General features: G+C 38.4%; 1 protein-coding gene across 1 annotated transcript in view; it reads left to right on the plus strand.

Moving 5' to 3' along the window:
• LOC144797874 (extracellular calcium-sensing receptor-like) overlaps positions 1 to 17,283 on the plus strand; it is an 81,035-nt gene extending 63,752 nt beyond the window's left edge. The window contains exons 4-5 of the mRNA XM_078668676.1: positions 16,151 to 16,274; positions 16,367 to 17,283. Coding sequence (XP_078524802.1) covers positions 16,151 to 16,274; positions 16,367 to 17,283 — 1,041 coding nt within the window. The remainder of the gene's footprint in view (positions 1 to 16,150; positions 16,275 to 16,366) is intronic.
• Positions 17,284 to 18,396: the final 1,113 nt, after the last annotated feature.

Here is an 18,396-nt window from a genome sequence, read left to right on the forward strand (position 1 = left end):
TCTATATTTATTAGCTGCCAAGTACACTAAATCGGATAAAGGAACAATGTATATGGGATTTATGGACTTGGCAGCTGCATTCGATAATGTAAATAGAACTAAACTCTGGGCACTAATGTTTAGATTGGGAATTGATCCGGATCTAATTAACATCTTAAGGGAACTTCACTGGAACACCACTGCCAAAGTCCGCTATAGCGCGGGAGGGGTGAGTACCGATCCCTTCCCGTGCTCTGGCGGGGTGAAGCAGGGGTGTATCCTGGCTCCCTTCCTATTCTCTCTTTACATAAACGACTTGGAGAGCTCACTGAAGTCATTAGGATCGCGTCATATACCGGTACTCTTGTATGTGGATGACGCGGTCCTGCTCGCACGAACAGCTGTGAGCCTGCAGCAGCTAATTGGTGGCTTTGTCAGGTTCATGGAGAATTTAGATCTCTCGGTAAACCTGGCCAAATCATTTGTTATGGTGGCAGGGAAGAAACCGTCCAAGAGATTCGTGTTCAAAATAGGAACACACACCCTAGACACTGTTAATACCTTCATATATTTGGGTCTCTTGTTTGACGTAAATATCGGGTTTGCACCATTGATGGAGGAAAGGTCTAGAAAACTTGTCTCAGCAAATGGTGCCATTTTAAACTTTGCACGCAGGTTGGGTCGTTGGTCTCCTGAACAATTAATGCCGCTATACAGAGCGGTCAGTACTGCCAAGGCCACGTATGGGGCAGAGGTTTTGGGCTTTAGGGATGCACACCAGATACAAGCAGAGGAAGATAAATTCCTATAGAAATTGTTGAAGCTACCACAGAGCATCCCAGCAGCAATCACACATAAGGAGCTTGGTACCCCGTACATTTCTGACATGATTAAAGTGAGACCTATCCTGACTTGGCTTCGAATCTGGTTAAATCCAAATGCCGAACTGTCGAGACAAATAATTAAAGATTGCCTCCAGAGAGATAGGTGTTTAAAAATCCCATGGCTCAAATACATCAAAGAAACTTTAGAGTGTATAGACCAGCAAAGATTATTTACTGACCCGGCAATGATTGACATCTCTTGTAAAACATCGTATCCACAAGCAGCTACTTGCCAAATATGACTGTAGTAGGAAACAAATTGACTCCACTAAAATATCTGTAGTAGCGCACTCTCTTGTGAGTAATGAAATGGGTATGGAACCATATCTTTTTTTAATGCATAGCCAACATGAGAGGTTTTTAATGTGTCGTTTTAGGCTCAACTTGTTATCTAACATCTTAGCTTATCCGTCTGGTTTTACCTTAACAATTGAGCAGAAGGGTGCCTGCGGCTGCGACAATAGGTCTCCACAGACACCCTTCATTTTGTATTATTATGTTCCTTTTATAAAACCCCGCGCAAAAGATTCCTTGTGGATATTTTAAGAGAGTCTAAAATTGTTCATGCTAAATCTGCTTTATTATTCTTGCAAAAAGCAACTGACATGCGTACTCTGTGTTCTATCATGAGCTTTTTAAAAGTTGCTGTCAAATTACGAAATACTAGGAGCTGATGTAGGATAAAATGAATGAAATGTTTTTAAAATTTAAAAAAACAATTATACTGTAAAGTTGAGAAATCTAATGTAATTTGCATATTGTGGAATTGTACTATGTATTTTTATGATGGTTTTTAACCTTCGAAATAAAGATTAACTGAACTGAACTGCTCTTGCCTCTTTCTAAACTGCTCTTGCCTCAGTCTGCCCACATGTTCGTCTTCCTGTACCCCTTTTGCCTGTTTCAGCAACTCTCTTGCATCTTTCTGCAGTTCTCTTGCCTCCTTCTGCACCTTGCTTGCCTCTTTTTGGATATCTGTTGGTTCTTTTGCACTGCTCTTGCTTCTTTCTGTACCTTCCTTGCAACTTTCTGCACCTTCTTGGCTCTTTCTGCAACCTTTTTACCTGTTTTGAACCACTCTTTCCCCTGTCTGTAGCTCTGCTACATCTTACATCTTTATGTACCTCTTTTGCCTGTTTCCGCAACTCTCTAGTCTTTCTACAGTTCTCTTGCTTACTTCTGTACCTCAGTTGCTTCTTTCTGCGCTTCCCTTGACTCTCTCTGCACCCATGATGCTTCATTCTGCACTTCCCATGCTTCTTTCTACACATTTATTGCTTAATTCTGCCCCCTATTGCCTCTTTCTGCATTCTTTCTTGCCTGTTTCTTCATCTCACTTGCCCCTATCTGCACTTCCCTTGCTTCTTTCAACACCTCTGTTGCTTCTTTTGGCAATTCTATTGACTCTTTCTACACTTCTCTTGCCTGTTTCTGCACCTCTCTTGTTTCTTGCTGCACTTCTATTGCCTGTTTCTGCAATTCTCTTAGTTTATTTACACTCTTCTTCCCTCTTTTTGTAACTTTGTTGGTTCATTCTGCACTGTTCTCGCTTCTATCTCATCTCTTTTGCTTGTTTCAGCAATTATCTTGCCTTGTTCTGCACTTCTCTTGCTTGTTTCTGCACCTCTTTTGTAAATTTCTATTTACCTCTTGCCTCTTTCTGTACCCTCTCCCCTATTTATCCACCTCTTTTGCTTCTTTCTGCAGTTCTCTTGCTTTTTTCTGCACTGCTCTCTCTTCTTTCTGTACTTCTGTTGCAAATTTCTGTATCCCTCTTGCCTCTATCGGCACCCCTGTACTCTCTTTCTGCACCTTTCTTGCCTGTTTATTCACCTCTCTTGCCTCTTTCGGCACCTCTGTTCCATCTTTCTGCACTTCTTTTGCCTCTTTCTGCACCTCTGACTTAAAGGTAGTTTTACTCCCCCAACCCTATTAGGTACTAGGGTCTTACAGGGGAGGTCATGCCAATCACATGGGTACCCCAACCCAGAGTGTACCCTAGTGTATGTAAAAAAAAATAATAATATATAAAAAATGCCAGCATTTGTAAAGCGCACAGCTACCTCCGACTGAGGCGTCCCGGTGCTGGGGGCCGTCAGAAAGATTAAGTAAGCTATTGCCCAGAGTCAAATGATGCTGGGAGAGCCTGCCGCCAGAGCCAGGGATCGAACCATGAACCCTGTGGTCCGGAGTCAGGCACCCTGGCCGCTGCGGCACACTTGTTCCTCCTTGCACCTATGTAGGTGTTTTCACTGTATTTTATGTGTCTTTCAGGATAGCACTGGCTCTGGGCCTGGTTAGTCAGAGTCAGTTACCACCAGTACCAGTCAGCAAAACATTGTGGGCGCAGGATGACTTTGCAACAAGTCTCTTTCTGCAGCTCTGTTGGTTCTCTGTGCATATGTATTGCTTCTTTCAGTACCTTTCTTTGTCTTTCTGGACTTTGATTGCGCCTTTCTGCATTTCTTTTGCTTCTTTCTGCACTTCTTTTGTTTCTTTCTTTCCACCCCTCTTCTCTCTTTCTGCGCTTCTGTTGCTTTTTTCTGCACTTATCTTGCTTCATTCTGCACCTCACTTGCCTTTTTCTGCACACCTATTGCCTCTTTCTAAACTGCTCTTGCCTCAGTCGGCCCACATGTTCCTCTTTCTGCACCCCTATTGCCTGTTTCAGCAACTCTCTTGCATCTTTCTGCAGTTCTCTTGCCTCCTTCTGCACCTCACTTGCCTCTTTTTGCATCTCTGTTGGTTCTTTTGCACTGTTCTTGCTTCTTTCTATACCTTCCTTGCAACTTTCTGCACCTTCTTGCCTCTTTCTGCACATTTGTACCTGTTTTGCACCACTCTTGCACCTGTCTGTACCTCTGCTACATCTTTATGTACCTCTTTTACCTGTTTCCGCAACTCTCTAGTCTTTTTCTACAGTTCTCTTGCTTCCTTCCGTACCTCTGTTGCTTCTTTCTGCACTTCTATTGACTCTCTCTGCACCCCTGATGCTTCATTCTGCACTTCCCATGCTTCTTTGTACACCTTTCTTGCTTTATTCTGCCCCCTGTTGCTTCTTTCTGCATTCTTTCTTGCCTGTTTCTTCATCTCACTTGCCTCTATCTGCACTTCTTGTGCTTCTTTCAACACCTCTGTTGCTTCTTTCAGCAGTTCTATTGGCTCTTTCTGCACTTCTCTTGCCTGTTTCTGCACATCTCTTGCTTCTTTCTGCACTTCTCTTGCCTGTTTCTGCACTTCTCTTCCTTTTATTTGCACTCTTCTTCCCTCTTTTTGTAACTTTGTTGGTTCATTCTGCACTGTTATTGTTTCTTTCTCATCTCTGTTGCTCCTTTCAGCAATTATCTTGCCTTGTTCTGCAATTCTCTTGCTTGTTTCTGCACCTCTTTTGTAAATTTCTATTTCCCTCTTGCCTCTTTCTGTACCCTCTCCCCTATTTCTCCACCTCTTTTGCTTCTTTCTGCATTTCTCTTGCTTTTTTCTGCACTTCTCTCTCTTCTTTCTGTACTTCTGTTGCAAATTTATGTATCCCTCTTGCCTCTTTCGGCACCCCTGTACTCTCTTTCTGCACCTTTCTTGCCTGTTTATTCACCTCTCTTGCCTCTTTCGGCACCTCTGTTCCTTCTTTCTGCACTTCTCCTGCCTCTTTCTGCACCTCTGACTTAATGGTAGTTTTAATCCCCCTGCCCCATTTGGTACTAGGGCCTTACAGGGGAGGTCATGCCAATCACATGGGTACCCCAACCCACAGTGTACCCTAGAGTATGTAAAAAAAAAAAAAAATGCCAGCATTTGTAAAGCGCACAGCTACCTCCGACGGAGGTGTCCCAGTGTTGGGGGCCGTCGGAAAGATTAAGCAAGCTATTGACAAGAGTCACATGATGCTGGGGTAACCTGCCGCCGGAGCCAGGGATCGAACCATGATCCCTGTGGTCCGGAGTCAGGCACCCTGGCCGCTGCGGCACACTTCTTCCTCCTTGCACCTATGTAGGTGTTTTCACTGTATTCTATGTATCTTTCAGGATAGCACTGGCTCCGGGCCTGGTTAGTCAGAGTCAGTTACCACCAGTACCAATCAGCAAAACATTGTGGGCAAATTATGACTTTGCAACAAGTCTCTTTCTGCAGCTCTGTTGGTTCTCTGTGCATATTTCTTGCTTCTTTCTGTACCTTTCTTTGTCTTTCTGGACTTTGATTGCGCCTTTCTGCATTTCTTTTGCTTCTTTCTGAGCTTTTCTTCCTCTTTCTGGACATGTCCTACCTCTATAGGAATAGTAATAAATTATGCTTTAAAAAACCTTTGAAATTCACTGAAAAACCATAGGTTTCAGGGATGTTATCGTTAGAAATTAGCATTTAAAAAAACATAGAAATTCTCTGAAAAAAACATAGGTTTCAGGGACATTATAGGTAGTTGGACATTTCACTCATACAAAACAAGAGAAATTCGTCTGTTATAGTTAGTTGAGCTAACTATAACTAACCCCCCCAATGCACTGCTGATGACGTCACATTTTACATCATTCATGACATGGTCAGTGACAACACTGATGACATCATTGATGACATCTCAAATGACATCACTGGTGACATCACTGATGACATCATCCACGTGAAAATATGATGCACCTCCTCACACCCTGATATACCTTTGATTCACCCACTCTAAAATCCAGACTACCATTTTAGAAACTATAAACACACCGATACCAGTTACTACCTATCCACTCAATGATTCTAAGGTCTACACACATCTCCACTCATTCACCCATACAGTCACTCATACATGCAGTCACATCTCAATACAGCGCTATCATTTGCACTCATACACCTATACAGACACTCACACATTGCCACTCATGCATAGTTACTCACACTTAGTCAATCATGCAAAGAATCTTTCACACTCCCATTTACTCACCTCCACAGTTATACACATACCACCTCACTTATTCATGCAGATACTAACACATACTTACTCTCTTATACAATCACTGATACAAGCACACACTCATCCATACAGTCACTCTCACAATCATTTACTCACATATAGTGATTTATATGCCCCAACACTCACATATACTGCCTTTCACATATATAGTTACTCACACATGTACTACTGAGACAGCCATTCACTTACCAACACACCCATACACACACTCAACTACCTCTACAACCCTTCACAGATATACTCTTGAACCCATACACCCAGTGCATTACCTGCTCACACATCTATGCACAGTCACTCATCCCCCACCCATCCACACAGACACTGGGGCACCCACACAGATACTTAGACAAACAATCAATAACCCACGTAGACACTCATGTAGCTACTCTCCATCCGATGCTGCCGCTTACACACCAACTGACAGACTAATACAGACATTCACACAGTTTAGTCACTAACCCATGCATTCAGTAAGACACGATTAATCACTCACTTATACAGTCAGTCACGCACCTACTAAATCACCCACTCATTCTTCAATACACCTTGGCATATATACACATATATATATATATATATATATATATATACATATATATATATCAATAACAAACAGCCCTTCAGCTTTGAGAAAAGCACACTACTTGACTTTGCGCCCTCCGGCATAAACAACGGGCACATCTGATGATTTCCTTTCTTTTATTTCATTAGCCTACGCGTTTCAGGGCAGTCACGCCCCTTCTTCCTGGGCAGCTTGGAACGTCACTGGTATTTACAACAGTTTTTGCCGGTTTCAAACACCCACATGTCTCTGCTCCAACTCCTCCCATCACGTGTGGCAGCGATGTATTTTGGGACATGTGGTTCCGATATTATAGATTCCTGGCATGAACTTTAAATCAGTTCAGTTAAAGTTCCATTATTTTCCAGCATTTGAGATCCTGAGTGGATATGGAATTCTCAGACGTGTCATTTTCATTAAAAGCAGAGCGAAGTGCCGATTTGGTGAAGATCAGTTCTTCCCCCGGCCTCTCTTTGTTTTGCGAGATGGTGCCTCTTCTCCACGGCAAGGACCAGCCGTGTCAGTCTATCAATAACAAACAGCCCTTCAGCTTTGAGAAAAGCACACTACTTGACTCTGCGCCCTCCGGCATAAACAACGGGCACATCTGATGATTTCCTTTCTTTTATTTCATTAGCCTACGCGTTTCAGGGCAGTCACGCCCCTTCTTCCTGGGCAGCTTGGAACGTCACTGGTATTTACAACAGGTTTTTGCCGGTTTCAAACACCCACATGTCTCTGCTCCAACTCCTCCCATCACGTGTGGCAGCGATGTATTTTGGGACATGTGGTTCCGATATTATAGATTCCTGGCATGAGCTTTAAATCAGTTCAGTTAAAGTTCCATTATTTTCCAGCATTTGAGATCCTGAGTGGATATGGAATTCTCAGACGTGTCATTTTCATTAAAAGCAGAGCGAAGTGCCGATTTGGTGAAGATCAGTTCTTCCCCCGGCCTCTCTTTGTTTTGCGAGATGGTGCCACCACTCTGCAACGCACTCAGTGGCGCTTACTGAAGGTACCTGGTGGGCTAGTTGGCCCAGAGGGACCCTCAGTATTGTAGTTCGAAAACATCGAATAGAACAAATCAGCATTAACAATGGCTTGTAACTTATATATAAAGGCAGCTAAATAATGCATTTTTCTGATATCATATGGCTGAAATGGATAAAATGCATGAAGCAACATGGTATTATAATAACAAAGCATATTTTAACATTTTATGCATTGCAGTTAGTTTTATATAATTTTACAAATGTATTTAATTATATGTGATTTTATACTTTCATATACTGTTTTACCATGTATCATATCTGTTTATTGCTGATTTTGCACAAACATTAATGCATTATAAGCAACTTATTTTCTCTGTCTATTATCCAAATGTAGTTGTGTGTGCATGAACTTAACTCTTTAAAAATGTAACAAGACCTCGCTAGCGCATCATGTGATCAAGGCCGTAGAATGCTGAAACGCGTTGTGACAGTCATGGTGGTTTGAAGGCAACAAAAATCAAGTAAAATCCCACTGAGCACCAATTTCAGGTTTGCATCCGTTCTTTCCCGTGGAAGGGAAACTGACAAGACATGATGTTTTGTTGACATATATATATATATATGTATATATAATGAGCAAAAATCAAAAAATGAAGTAGGCGCTTCCTCTGCATGTTATGCAGTGTAATCATATTTAATCCAGCATCATGACGCGTTTCTGCTGTCTTGCGACCTTGATCACATACAGACATGTTGTGAAACACCCTGTGTTATAGCTATGGTTACAAAATAGAAAGTGGATTAGGTGTCACAATGTAAATTTGGAAAAGAACGCTATCTTGGACTGCAGAGCATATTACTGATGTATACAAAAAAAGGAATATTTCCAACATATTTGCTTAACAAAATGTAACCCAATCCTGGGCAATCCTGGTCAATGTTGAGTAAAATAAACATACCTTATGTAGGCAAATCTCATTGGACTATTTTTTCCTACCCTGTGTATTGAATGTACCATCCTATTGCTGCAGTAGCACTGAGATCATTATGAAAATCGAAAACATTCAGGGTATATCCAGTTACATCTTGGTGGCCACAGATGTAGTCTTTTGTTATACCTGTATTGGCCCTGATTTAGGAACACAAGATTTTAAGCATTTTTTTTATGAAAAAGTTGATCTTCATGTATGATCATTCTATAATGTTAATGGACATTTCATTGGACAGAGATGGGTATTTGCTTCACACTTAGTTATGCAGGGATCTTTATGGTTTGGTGGGAGGAACAAAGAATGGACCAAGAAAAATGAGACATGGACTAAACATATTGCTTTTTGCACATTACCTTTTCGTACTCTGGGATGGCATGTGGCAGAAGTTGCAAGATTTTCTGGCGCATACTCCACTATGTATAATAGTAGTTAAAGCATTGGACTTCAGACGAATGAAATCTACTATTCCCACTCCTGTCTGTGTAAAAGTAAGGAAAGCATTGAATTTCAAAGGGAAAGCGTTGGACATTGGAGGGGTAAGATTTACTATTCCCTATACAGTCTGTGAAAAAGTAGGAACAGCACTGGACTTCAGAGGGGTAACATTTGCGATTCCCCCTCCAGTCTCTACAACAGTAGGGAAAGCATTGGATATGCCTAAGGGGTAAATTTACAACTCACAATCCAGTCTGTGCAACAGTAGGCAAAGTGTTGGAGTTTGGAGGAGTTAGATTTACTATTCACACTCCAGTCTGTGCAGCAGAAGGGAAAGCTTTGCACTTTGAAGGGGTTGAATTTGCTATTCTCACTTGAGTCGGTGAAACTGTAGGGAACGCGTTGGACTTGAGGGATTCAATTTTCTATTCCTACTCCAGTCTGTACAGCAGTAGAGAAAGTACTTCACTTCAAACACCATACATATTTGAATAATCCTATTTATTAAGAATAAATATAAAACTGCAAAAATGAATATTATTAACCGCACAACATTGCATATTCTTAAAGAATAAAAAACAATTAAACAATTTTCATTATTATTGAACAATGTAATAAAGATTATTATCGTTTTTTACTTATTAATCACTTAATTATCTTACCACACTAAACCCCTCACAAACCTAGCAGCTCATATTTGAAATATAACTAAAATAAAAAAGTATAACACAATTTACATAACTGATCAACTAAAAAAAGATTAATAATTATTTGCTAAATATTTTTGACGTAATATCTTACTCTATACCCCTGCAAACCCAACAGCCCTCACCTAAAATATAAATAATATATAAACCTATTAAACAATTTACATAATTCATAATCAATTAAATAATTAAACATAAATTAATAATTATTTGTTAATTACGTTTTACTTAACTAACTTCCCACCCTAAACCCCTACAAACCCAGAAGCCCACACATAAAATATAACACATTTTCAAGGTATTACAAAAATTACATACTAATCATCAATTATAATAAATTAATACTTAATTGTTAATTAATTACTAGGTAATTAAATCCCACCATAAACCCTTAGAAACTAAACCATTCACACATAAATATAACAAAAAAATATAATGATTGCACAATTTACATAATTATTAATCAATTGGAATCACTAATAATTAATTGTTAATTAATAATACTTAATTAACTTCCTACCTGATACCCCTACACACCCATCAACCCGCTACTATTAGCAAATAAATAAAAAATGATAAATCACTCAAATTACAAGCTTATTTTAGAAATATTATTAACAAATATACAAACAATAGTGACACATAAAATTAATATATGAACTAAAACACATTAAGATTATTAAAAAAGTAGATTTTTCACAACTATATTATTGAAAATGATATTGACAACAACTATATTCTTAACAAGGTTATTACTTACCTGGAAAAAAGCAATATTCTTGTCAGCAATAAATCAGCATCACAATATTTTTTTAATATAATATTTTGTTCCTGATATTTCTTCCCTCAATATTAAAAACTAGAGATGTTGTCCAAATACCCAGCAAACACTCACCTCTGCCAGCTGAAGAGTGGATATATGTCCCTGCACTCAATATTCTGCTAGCCCATCTATACTCAGTTTGTACAGGGAAGGGGTGAGTCGCAGCTCCAACCCACCACCACAGGCCAACATCCATCTTTTACCATGCATCTGCCCCATGAAGTGCCACTCACCAGGAAACCAGTGTAGTTTAGAAGTTTCCAGTAAGCCAGGCCAGTGCATATTGAGCAGTAAGCAAAGTACACATTGCAGTATAGAGAACGAGGTGCTGCTTCTCTCTACATCGTGTGTGGGGAAGCATGGAGACCTATGGGCTATCCTTCAGAGCAAACAGCAATCATTTTAAAACTAACAAGAGAGGGCGTTAAAAACCCTAGCTTCATGACCCTCCCATGGATCAAACCGCAATGCAGGTGACTGGTGGCTTAGTGAACTTTCATTCAGGTAGCATGTGTTGTGCTATCGTAATTTCCGGTGTAATTAGGCAGTAATCTTTGGTGTAGTTATCATATCACCATATTGTGATTGCCACAATATTGGCACAATATGGCCCTTTTTAACCATAAATAAATGGTCATTCATTTTCAGCTCATTTGGCATGTGTAAATGTTTCACTGGTTTGACAACTGCTCTGTTCTCCTACAACAAACCTGTTGCAGAATGTAGAGCAACTATGTTGTGAACTCATAACCAAACATTCTCTGAAAATATACCCTTCTTTGAAATGAAACCTTGTGGCTGATCAAAAATGTGATGGACAAATCATCTAGCCAGTGCTTGGAGAGGGGCATTCAAACCTCCTATGACTGAAATGAGCTTAAAAAAATGCACTTGCTATATGTATTTTTGTGTTGTGCACTGTTTGGCCTATGTAGAGGTGTCAGTAGGTCATGCTACAGCACTTGATAGTCAGACCTAGCTAAGTCAGGGGCAAAACAAAAAAATCTGTATAAAAACTGGGGAATTAAATAATACTTTGAAGATCATTGAAATACCTAACTAATGCTCACATCACTGTTCTGCTGAAACGATGATGTATCAGAGAATGCAGTGCATCCCAAGCCATACAAAATCGCACAGAAAGTGAACGTGACTAGTTCTGTATCTGACAAAAAATTCTCTTTTAAAGAGGTTGCTGATAAAACGAAGAATCTTCTTCAGGTATGAACAATTCTTTATTTCATGACTCCTCTCTCCACCAGCATTCAGCAATCCTCTCCCTGAACATTTTAAGATAGCCTCCAGGGAAACAAAGGGTTATTCCATAGAGGGGAAACAGGGGTGGGCATGGAGGAACATACCATACATGTAAATTACAGCTATAAGTAGTATTTTATAATTGAGAGTAAAAATACATGTTGTGACAGTTACCTTATGAGGGCTGAGGAAAATATGTTGGCCTGCTCTTTTGCACATTTTTTGCTGCCTCTCACTCTGGGTGGGAGTCCCCTTGCCTTCAGAGCACTAACCAGCTAATTTGAAGTTAACAGTGAACAGATGCTGTAAGAGGTAGCACTGCTCCTTTAGATGTGGTGGGATTTATGTCTGCCTCATCTCTATTTCTCTAAGCTCTTTCAAGATATACTGTGGTGTGGTTGCTATGGCAAATGGTAGGATCAAACCTGACCAGGGACACCAGTATGCGCAACCAGGAAAATCTCCCTGGGCAAAAGATCCTCAGCTGAAAGTCAAAGGTGAAAACTCTAGAGATGATACAGTCACCTTTTCTGGTTGCTTCTAGTCCTCCAATATGATACACACATTGGTCTTGGGCTGGTTACAGTCCACACAATTCCTAAACTTCAGATTCCTCTGAATTTTAATCTGGTACATCAGAAGAGAAGGAATAATCTGCTTAGGATGAAGGAAGATGGAACAAGTGGGAAAGAAACCATCTGATTTCAATGCTGGACTATACCAGCAGTGATGAGGTCAAGATGATAGAGCAGGTCTCAACTATGAGTCAGGATCATCTCCTGGACAGTTGTGTGAATATAGAAAGAAGCATAACGTTGTTAATAATCAGTCCTTCGTCTGTGATATCACCCCTGTTTCACATGTATGCTTAAACTGTTCCAGTGGGAGCTTTGCATTGACAATGAATGCCCTTGGTGTACTTCTTCAAATCACTGGCAAATATGGGGCTTATTTAGATTTTAGTGTAAGGAAGTAAATATGTCGAGATGACAGAGTACTTTACTCTCCCCCACATTGGGGTTCCTCTGCCTGCCAAATCTTGAGTTGTTCGGTGGCACAGGGACATTGATCACAGTAGTTCCTGTCAATAAAATAAACGTTTGACATATGATAGCATCAAAAAACCTTTGTACGTGTTTTCATATTTTCAAAAATCTCAATAGACCTGCTTCAAAGCTAGGGACTCTTATATTGTCATTAATGACAAGTACAAACCCTTCTGAGTACTACTTAACTCCAAAATGTTCATGGACGGCTACACTATCATATCAAGGTGTTGAAAAAAAACTGTGTCTTCTCTCTGGGATAGATAAACTACAATGGCTGGTTTGATTCCAGATAATTGGAACTTCATTCAGGCTGGAACATCCAAAGCCAATTATAAAAACCTTCAGGTTCTACACAAACTGGTGGCAAGATCTCAGTTTGATTCTGTAAACTATAACCATATATTGTGATCTACAAATAAACAGCACCAACTCCTTTTTGGGCCAAATTTATAACTGTGGCTCTCCTCCCCAAAGCTGTTGATAACAATGCTGTGAAATATCTAAAAGACAAATGTGTGCTTTATATTTCAGAGAGGACTATAATATCCTCAGACAAAAAGCTTCTTATGCCAACAAAAGTCCAGTGAGAAGTCATTCGCAAAACTTAGCTTCTCCACCCATAAAATATATTCCTGGACAAGGCGAGAGAGTGCAATTAACTTTTGCCATTACTCATGTACTATTAATAATTGTATTATTGGTGGAGTAGAACAGGAATATCGACAGAGAAATATGCTGGGACATTAATATCGCTGCATAAATATCGTGGGGAGCAAATATCGACAACAAAAATATAGTTGACAAGAATATCGACTGACAGGTAAGTAACATTGATTACAAAAATATTGTTGTAATAAATATTGTTTTCAAAAATATAGCTGACAAAAATATGATTTATTAATAATGTTATGTATTTTAGTGTTTTAATGAGAATTGTTTGTCATTTTGTTATATGTTTTAGAATTTTGCTAGTTATTAATTATTTTTAAGTTTAATTCTACATTTTTAGTTCCGTAGCGGGTTGTGGGTTTATAGGGGAATAGGGTGGGAAGTAATTTAATTATATAGATTTAAATAATAATTCATAGTAGTTAATTTTGTTTTTAAAAATTAGAATTTTGCGTTTTTGGTGCCGTAGCGGGTTGTGGGTTTATAGGGCCATAGGGTGGGAAGTAATTTAATGATATAAAATGTATTGAATAATTAATGTGTTAATTGATTAATTAATAATAGTTTAATAATTAGTTGTTAATTACTTTCAACTAGTCAATTAATAATTAATTATGTTAATTGTTTAATTAATTTTAGGTGTGTATTGTGGTGTTTATATGTGTAAATGGTGTGAAGGGGGGTAAGTAATTCATTTGTTATTGATTTATTATTAAATTAATTACCATAAAATATTTAGTAATTATTAAATGTAATTGTGTAATTATAGGTGTGTGTTGTGGTATGTATATGTGTAAATGTTGTGAAAGGTGGTAAGTAAATAATTTTTTATTGATCCATTAATAAATATTAATAGATTAATTTTCATTGATGAATTAGTAGTCATTTAATTTAATTGTGTAATTGATTTTAGGTGTGTGTTGTGTACATTATAGTGTTAAATAATGTGCAATTAATTATTTTGTATTATCGTTGTTAATAATAATATATTTAAATGTAACAGTAATTATGTTAATATTGGAAATTAAATGTTAAAAAAATGTTGATGGTTTTGTTTTAAATTTGTTGGGGATCCAGCGCTTTCCCTACTCTTGCACTCACTGGAGTGGGAATAGTAATTGTTACCCCTCCGCTATCCAATGCTTTCCCTAGTGTTGCACTTACTGCAGTCGAAATAGTAGTTTTTACCCCTATGCTATCCAACGCTTTCCCAACTCTTGCACTCACTGGAGTGGGAATAGTAATTTTTACACCTCCGCTATCCCTACTGTTGAACTCACTGAAGTTGGAATAGTAATTTTTACCCCTCCGCCATCCAACGCTTTGCCTACTGTTGCACTCATTGAAGTTGGAATAGTAATTTTTACCCCACGCTATCCAACGCTTTCCCTATTGTCGCACTCATTGGAGTGGGAATAGTAATTTTTACCCCTACACTATCTAGCACTTTCTCTACTGTTGCACTCACTGGAGTGGGAATAGTTAATTGTACCCCTCTGCTATCCAGCGCTTTCCCTACTGTTGCACTCACTGGAGTGGGAATAGTAATTTTTACCCCCTCGCTATCCAACATTTTAACTACTTATGTTTGTTTGTTGTTATTAAATGTATGTATAATTATTTTTTACATAGTTTAATGTGTTAATTAAATATAGCATATTTTAATTTATTTTAAATTATGTATATATGTGTTTATTTTATTTTTATATAATTAAAAAAGTTTATAAATTAAATAAAGATAATAGTTAATAAAATGTATTTAAGTAAATATATGTATATGTACACTTTTTTGTGTTTATAATTATTAAGTTAAGTTTATTTGTTATAATTAGTTAAATTATATAATAAATGTAATCTATTTTGTTAATAATATTAATATTATTTAAATATTTTAATTAAGATATCTTATGTTTTAAAGACAATATTTTTTACATCTATATTTTTTACATCAATTTTATTGTACTTACCTGTTTAAGTATAGAGAGTCGTATTTTTGTTAGCGATATTTTTACATCAATATTTTGTCATTGACATTTAACCCGTTGCGTGCTCGTGACGGAACCGTTCCGTCAGGAACCTCGGGTAGGCTGTGCTGGTGACGGAACGGTTTCATCACGGCCCACTCGCCGCGCCTGCGCAGCATGAATTCCGCGCCTGCGCTGAGCGTTCTAAAGCGTGGGCGGGGCCGTGATGGAACCGTTCCGTCACAAGCCCAGCTCAACCGAGGGCCGTGACGGAGCGGTTCCATCATGAGTACGGGAGCGCCGTGCGGCCCCGCCTCCCCCTTAGCGCTGCGGTGGAATAGCCACCGCAGCTAAGGGGTTAAACATGGAACCTATTGGTTAGTTGTGATTGTTCCTCTTTGTGTTTTGAATCTAGCAATGATAAAAATACCGTTTCTGCTATGGGAAGTATCTCTCTTCGAGATTATGAACTTCAAAAGGAATAAGTAACATTTTGAAAAACATTATCTCCTAGATTTACTGTAAATATTGTTCAGTTTTTAAAATGCACTACTGATACCTAGAGTTAATCATACCTCTGCCTTTCAGTAACAATCTTAACATGTCACAGCAATTGAATATACCCATTTGCTTCTATGAAATGCTGTGAGATACTGTATCCATCAGTAATGAAACCCCATGTATAAACCCCTTCCAATGAATACTTTATTGTCAACAAAAGAGATAAGAAGTGGTATTTGAGATCACTTATGTTCTGTTACTTTTCCTTGTATAACTTCTTAGTATTTCTCCTGCTTCTTCAAGAGGTTGTTCGAGTTAGCAGTAATTCAAACAGTATTTCATTATTAACCCATTATCTCAATGTAATTATTTTTTGATCCAGGTACCTACCTCAGTGTGCAGTCCCAAATGCCCCACTGGATTCAGAAAAACGATAATACCAGGAAAGCCCATGTGTTGCTTCAAGTGTGTCCCATGTGTTCCAGGTGAAATTTCTAACCAAAGTGGTAAGAGGACCGACAAAACAGCGGTTTGAGGCATGGTATAACATTTGCAAGACAACAACTCATATGTAGTTCTCTTTATTTCTATCTTTCAGACTCAATTGAATGCTTTGTATGTCCCTGGGATCAGTGGTCCAACGAAAATCAGAACAAATGCATCTCAAAGATGACAGATTTTCTTTCCTACACTGAAACCTTTGGAGTTATCTTGGCAACAATCAGCATTTTGTCTTCAGTGATACCCGCTCTCATTCTGGCACTGTTCATTTGTTATAGGAACACCCCCATCGTCAAAGCAAGTAATTCTCACCTCAGCTACATTCTGCTTCTGTCTCTCACCCTGTGCTTTCTCTCCTCATTGACATTCATTGGCTATCCAACACAAGACAAATGTCGTATATGCCAGACTGCCTTTGGTATCACTTTTGCTCTTTGCATTTCTTGCATCTTGGCCAAAACCATCATGGTGGTCATTGCCTTTAATGCCACCAAACCCAATAGTAAATTAAGAAGATGGACAGGACAGAAATTATCCTACACAGTGATTGGTGTCTGTACCCTCATTCAGGTGATTCTGTGTATCTCTTGGTTGATTCTCTCTCTTCCTTTCTCAGAAAAAGACATTATTTCTCAGCCAGGAATAATTATATTAGGGTGTAACGAGGGCTCTATGGTTGCATTCTGGTGCATGTTGGGATATCTTGGATTTCTGTCTGCAATCAGTTTCATAGTGGCCTTCCTAGCTAGAAAACTTCCTGACAGCTTCAATGAAGCTAAGTTCATCACCTTTAGCATGCTGGCATTCCTCAGTGTCTGGGTATCATTTATTCCTGCCTACCTCAGCACTAAGGGCAAGTACATGGTGGCCATGGAGATCTTTGCCATCTTGTCTTCCAGTTATTCCTTGGTTTGCTGCATATTTGTTCCTAAATGCTACATTATAATGTTTAGATCCAAGATGAATACAAAGGATCATCTTATGGGGCGCGGTGCACGACAGACCAAAATCTGAAAGAATGTTAAGTCATTTTGTGTGCATATTGGGTATGTTTCTCTTTTTGTGTAGAGTTCACATTTCAATCCACCTTGATTCATGATGATTTGATATGCATAGACTGTAATGAACTGATTCACAAAGCCTTTTCTATGAAATACGTTGTGAGTCCTAATTTACAAAGTATATCCTGAGAGTATGTGTATGTGCAGCTGTGCCCTACTAAAGATTCTTCATTAAAACACACTTACTAATTAAAAAAAAATGATTCAGAAAGCATTTCAAATATTTTCCCTCAAATGTTAACATATCCAACCAATAACTGAGGGATGTGGGTGCATCTGCTGCAGTTTGAACTAAGAAGGTTTAAAATGTTCTACTACAAATATGGTGATGTCTAATATGTGAATTAGGTATCTTTTGCACTTTAATAACATTTTAAAAACCAGCAAAGGCTGATACATTTACTAATTTTAATGTATTCCCTGTGTTAACTATTTTTTCATTTATTCTGTTTGAATCAGTTTACTAATTATAAGTAACAAGGACCCTCTGAAAATTGGATCGAGCTCCTGGGTCAGGGTAAATGGACTACTGAAAGTAACACACCCAGGCAAGCAACCTGGATATACAATGTGTTGAGACCCAGACAACTGAAAATGACATGGAACTGCAGAATGGTATCTTTTTTTAAAGAAAATTCTTAATATTTTAATGGTTATCATGTACATATGAATAAAAAGTTTTACATACAAAAAATGTTTTCATAATAAAAATACATTGCATTGACAACAAATTATATAAAAAATGTTAAAAAATGGTACAAATGAGGTAATGACGAATTCTTCTCTACGCGTTTCGACAACAAGTGTCTTCGTCAGGAAATTACCAGCAAGAAGCTTTTAAAACATTCTACAATGAAGATAAAGATTATAAGAAACATGTTCCAAAATACTTTTTTTTGACATTTCAGTAAATATGTCTATCTGGGAACAACATTCACATTGCTATGGAAGATACATTAAAACCGTTTCTGTGTACCTGCGAAAAGCTATGTTTATAGGGTAAGGGGAAGCGAAAGAAAAAGGAGAAGATAAACGAAAAGGAGGAATACGAAGATTTCAGGATAGA

The sequence above is a fragment of the Lissotriton helveticus genome, chromosome 12 (genome assembly GCF_964261635.1).
Source record: "Lissotriton helveticus chromosome 12, aLisHel1.1, whole genome shotgun sequence".
NCBI lineage: Eukaryota > Metazoa > Chordata > Amphibia > Caudata > Salamandridae > Lissotriton > Lissotriton helveticus.